We start from the raw sequence: 5,539 nt of genomic DNA, 5'->3' as shown, positions 1-5,539 counted from the left end.
CCCCCCCCCCCCCCCCGTTCCTACTGGATAAGGACCAAGGCAAACAAGAGCAGCTTCAGACTCAGAGATACCAGAAACAAGAGAGAGCAGGGGCCGGGGATAGGAGGATGAGACATGATTAAGTAGAAGTGTGTGTACTTAACAATGACTTCCCCATCTTCCTTCATGTGCCCAATTCTAGAAAACTAACAACCAGGTTTACACCCTAACCCCAAAGCACAAAGTGCTATGAATCAGCTTGCAGTGCATTGCTCTTCAAAGTGAACCAGAATATAAAAATTATCAGACACTTAAGGGAAGCCTTTATCATGAAAGTATGAGTCTCAAAATTCAAGGAACTCTTATAGAAAGAAGAATAAAAAAGATTTTTAAAATGTGGGGAAAAAAATATAAGAAAATTAATGGATTAATTCAAGTGATCCAAGATATATCTAATGAATTCCAGGAAGAGAGAGCAGAAAAAGTATAGCAAAGAAATTATTAAAGATGTAATACAACAGTACTTGTCAAGCACAAATACCAAGAACAATGAATAAAAGTAAAAACAAGAAAAAAACAAATGAAAACATTCTGAGGTATTTCATTGGATAACATCAAAACACAAAGACTGATTCTGGAGTGAGGGGTTACATTCAAAGGATCATGCATCATGATGGCATCACACTTTCCATCAGCACCACAGAAAAGAAGACACTTGTGCAAAAATTCCAACCTAGAATTCTATACCAACCCAAATTATCAATCAAGTACATGCAAAGTCTCAAAAATTTTACTCCCCATGCACCCTTTCTCAGAGAGATACTAAAACATGAGTTTCACAAAAAAAGTGGGAGTAAACTATGAAAGAGGAAGACTTGGTATCCAATAAAAGAATTCCCATGATGAAGAGGAAAAACTCCCAGAATAAAGCTATTCAAAAGAGCTAGAGAATAAACAGGCAAACAGGAGGGAGGAGGACTACAGGAATAATTATTACAGGAAGAAAACAAATTAAAACAAAGCAAAACCAAATAGACAAAAATCAGGACTGACATAATCTGATAGGATTTATGGTATAGAAAATTATATAGAAGCATCTTATAGAACTATTAAATGTGGTAAGGTAGGGGAAGTATTAACTAGGGATTAAAAACAAAAACAAATCTAAGCAAATAAATAACAAAATTATTAAATTCAGGAAAAATTTTTTCAAGAAAGTATAATAATAAAGAGTAGGGGGAAGGAGGGATTAGTGAGAGCTTAGTTAATGGATACAAAATTACAGCTAGATAGGAGAAATAAGATTTAGTGTTGTATAGCACTGTAGGGTGACTATAATTAACAATAATTATATTGTATACTTTCAATTAGCTAGAAGAGAGGGTTTTGAATGTTCCCAACACAAAGAAATGATAAATGTTTTAAGTACAGAGGGAAAAAAAAGCAGTGGTTGCTAGGTATCAGGGGAGGAGGGAGGGCAGGAGGGATGAACAGGTGGAGCACAGAGAATTTTTAGGGCAATAAACTATTCTGAATGGATTCTGAAATCGTGACCACATAACATTATGCATTTGGCAAAACCCACAGAACTGTGCCACACGAAGAGTGAATCCTACTGTCAACTCTAGTTAATAATAATGTATCAATATTGGTTCATAATTGTAATAAATGTACCAAACTAATGCAAGCTGTTACTAATCGGAGAAACTATGTATATGTGCAGGGGTGGAGGGGATGTGAATTGTCTGTACTTCCTGCTCAATTATTCTGTAAGCCTAAAATTGCTATCAAAATAAAAATAAAGTAAAAAGTTAAAGAGTATAGTAATATATTAATTGACTCAGCCAGTACTTTGAGGCTAAGAAGATTGGAATATAAATAAAGGGAGACAAAATCTTCACCTATCATAACACAAAATCTATAAATATGTAATGAATAATGCTAGAGATAGTAGAAGACACAATTAGAAGAGTTTTTCTTATGAATCCTTTTAGCACTATTTTACTTTTTAAACATATATTTGATAGAAAGACAAATCGATATAAAAATTGTATACATCATATCCTAAATAGAAAAACAAGTAATTCAGATTAGTGCTCCACCACTGCTGAGGAGTAAGAGTAGGAAGGCATCAGGGAAGCAGTAGCACACGGGGAAAAGGCATGGTAAGACTTTTGGAGAGCTGTTACTTCAGAAAAAGTAATGATGTGAACAAAAAAAGGTCTATACCTATCTGCCACTATAGTCATTGTGCTTAATTAGTATCATATCTAGCACATAGAAAATGGCCAAAAACTACTACTGAGTAAAATCAATGGATGAAAAAGATGGTTTTTATAGGATAGCCAAAAAATATCTAGCTGACAAATACAGCTAGAAGGGAAAATCTGTAGAGGAGACTAGTAGGAACTAAGGTTAATGAAGTAGATAGAGACCAGACCATAGAAGAATTCTAAATGCCAAGAAATCTGCATCTGATCTTGTAGGCAAACCAAGATATGCTAAAAAGTTCTGAGCAAAGAGGTACTATGAATAATGTAATGCTGAATGGTTAACCAGAATATGGATGGGAAATGGGGATGCAGAAAGATATAAAAACATTTGTGGAAATATAAGTGATACATGTAGGAGCAAGAGTCAGGTTTTTCCAGCAAAGCTGGAACCATATCAAGGTTCCTGAAAGCCATATCCATCTTTCAAGCCTTTTCTGCTTAATAGAAAATAGTATAGTAAAATATTTTTTGACCATGTAATCCATCCACAAGTGTACATACCTAAATTACTTTACCTGTGATGACCTTTTTCTTTGTCTTAATTCTAAAAATTTTGACCAGTGTATTTCTTAGGAATGCTATATCCAGTAATAACAGAACAACAAAAAATTAAATATCAATTAAAATACAATTACCAATATGGTGTACCAATGAAAGACTTCCGTTTGGCAATTGTAGCTGTTATCTGTGCAGATACTCCAAAATCAGCTATTAATAAAATGAGAAACATTTAGAAAAGAAAATTGAGAGAGAATAAAATTGTTTAAGTCAATATGAAAAGAAACGTTGAATAATTATTTTCATTAAGTTAATTTTACAGAAATATGAGATAGTCTCAAGCATCACATTAAAATTTCACATTAAATGAGCTAGCATTAAAACACCACAAAGTAGTCATGTGTATCACAGCCAAATAGATCTCCATGTAAAGTCACATGAATCAAATAACAACAAAGGTTAAGACCAAATAATTTTGATGAGAAAGAGATGGTTGAGAGAATCTAAACTGTCAGACTTATTAACATTATAATTTCTAATTCCCAGGACCTGAAACTCAAGGAATATTCTCCAGAAGGGATGTTTAAGTAGTATTAAACTCCATTTAATCTCTGCCACACCCATGATGACTGACATAAAAATAAACCAATAAGTCTACTGCTAAGCCTCAAGCCTATCTAGTTTGAAAAGACATCCCAACAGAACATTCCCCAAACCTTACCTTGCCAATATCAATCACTATCAGGAAATTTATTTTTATGTAGAATTTGTTACTATTCTTTAAGATAAGTATGTTGAGTTCGAATATTTTCTAGTTTATTACTGATGATTTCTAAATCCTTCTCAACTAAGATATATTACACAAGTGTACCTCAAAACGTTCACAGAAAGATTAGCATTATCTTTTAGTTCTATTTTTCCATGAACTTTTTGAGTACCCTAGTATATAGTATTTCTTTAAGTGAAGCATATAACATTGTGACAAAATATTAAACTGCTGATGAAACTGTTCACTAAGTCATTAATACTCAGATAACTGAGAAGAGTAGGACTTTTCTGCTTTTCCCATATTTAAAGGTCACTTTAAAAAATGTTATTATATGTTAATTACCAAATACATATTCTTAAATCTGACTAGTCCTACAGTAGGTTATAGTTCAAAATAGTTCTATTCATATTTTTATAAAAACAAATACATATTTTGAATTTTGTTGTATATAGTTCAAGACAATTTTCATACTTGTCATTAAATACTTCATTTAATATCTAACAGATGTGACTTTGTTCACATAACTACTATATTGAACATTTTTCCTGTCTTAAACTTCCAAACTGAGTCACTATTTAGGTTTTGAACTCTATTTTAATCATAAACTTAAAGTAAAAGTTACAAAATGAAGTATGTTACTATTTGAAATAAAGCAACATTCAGCATTTAAATTACATTCTTATGTAAGTTATACTGTATTTTATTTTTAAAACTTATGTAAAGAATGTAGTATTTTTGTAGTTACTGATTTTTTGACTTTTGTTTGTCTTATTTTTTGGTTACAAGATAATTTTGTACTGATTTCTCACTAGAAGTGACATTCCTGAATTCAGAGGTAAAAGAATTCCGAAAGGAAATTATTTCACATATCTTTACAACAAATCTATCATATGTGAAGGACAGACTTTACCCCTGTTTAAGAGAAGAGGAAACAGATACAGAGGTGACATATGATCTGCAATGAGATTTCCATCTAAAAATACCTAGTAGCTGTCCTAGGGGAAGGGGAAACCTAGTCCTATAAAAGAAAATATAAACTTACTATGTTTCAAAATAGTTTGTACATATGACAAAATTCCAATCTACTTACCCAATTTCACATGGCCATTATCTGTTAATAGGATGTTAGCTCCCTTCAAAGTGAAAACATTTTAGTTAAAGTAGGAAACAAACATTTTATCAGACAGCACATGTAACAGATTAAATATACATATTTAACATAATCACAGCCTTAGACCTAGAAATACTTAAAATTTAAAGTATGCTCAATTAAAATATTAAATCATTTTATTCATAGGAAAATTTACTGTTCACTTTTTAGGCAATTTGACAATCCTTATAAAATGTTCTGCCTTGCAGGAAAAGCTGCTACTATCATAGCATGAATGTTGAAATATAAAAGTCATATATTAGTTTTCATGTAAATGTTATTTCTTCACTGATCAAACACCATCGGTACACTAAAATGTTACTTTACAATGGCACTTTCAATTGTTTGTATTATACTTTAAACGTTATTACTATTTCCTGTTCAAAATAAAACTGATCCTAGGAACTCACCATCAGTTGAACCAATGCTGATGTGTGAGACTATAACCTGCTGCTTAGTATGTTAGGCTGTCTATCCTAACGTGCCTTCCCAAGAGTTTAGGACCTTCAGTATATAAATAACTAGCCACAGGCCCACAGAATTAAAATGTCACCCATCTGCATGATCTGGTAGCACTGTAGCCACTTTTGCTTCTTGACCTAAACTCAAAGAAGGAGATAATGACTACTTCATCTTTAATAAGCTCAAAGATTTTGGAGAAGGTAGAAATACTGTATCCCAAAGGTATTACAGGCTTTTTTCTTCTTTTCTGCCACCTTTAAATGAGCAAGTCAAAGTAAGCAGCCTCTGTAGTCCGAGGCGCCATCAATTTGTTATAGGCTTGGGGGAAAAACTACTGGAAACCTCCCTACCCCCAACCAAGGAGAGGAAGAAATAACAGGAGACTGGGGGGGGGGGGGGGGGGGGGGT

The 5,539-nt window shown here is 32.8% G+C and overlaps 1 protein-coding gene across 1 annotated transcript in view; it reads right to left on the bottom strand.

Annotated features, from left to right (window-relative positions):
* The window catches only part of LOC103606904 (mitogen-activated protein kinase kinase kinase kinase 3-like), a 113,314-nt gene that overhangs the window by 40,701 nt on the left and 67,074 nt on the right, over positions 1-5,539 (bottom strand). The window contains exons 8-9 of the mRNA XM_008591462.1: positions 4,610-4,652; positions 2,888-2,960 (exon numbers count right to left, since the gene is read on the bottom strand). Coding sequence (XP_008589684.1) covers positions 2,888-2,960; positions 4,610-4,652 — 116 coding nt within the window. The remainder of the gene's footprint in view (positions 1-2,887; positions 2,961-4,609; positions 4,653-5,539) is intronic.

This window comes from Galeopterus variegatus, unplaced genomic scaffold (genome assembly GCF_000696425.1).
Source record: "Galeopterus variegatus unplaced genomic scaffold, G_variegatus-3.0.2 Scaffold6939, whole genome shotgun sequence".
In the NCBI taxonomy this organism is placed as follows: Eukaryota; Metazoa; Chordata; class Mammalia; order Dermoptera; family Cynocephalidae; genus Galeopterus; species Galeopterus variegatus.
Note: the sequence above shows the minus strand (reverse complement) of the source record. Positions and strands in the feature narration are given on the sequence as shown.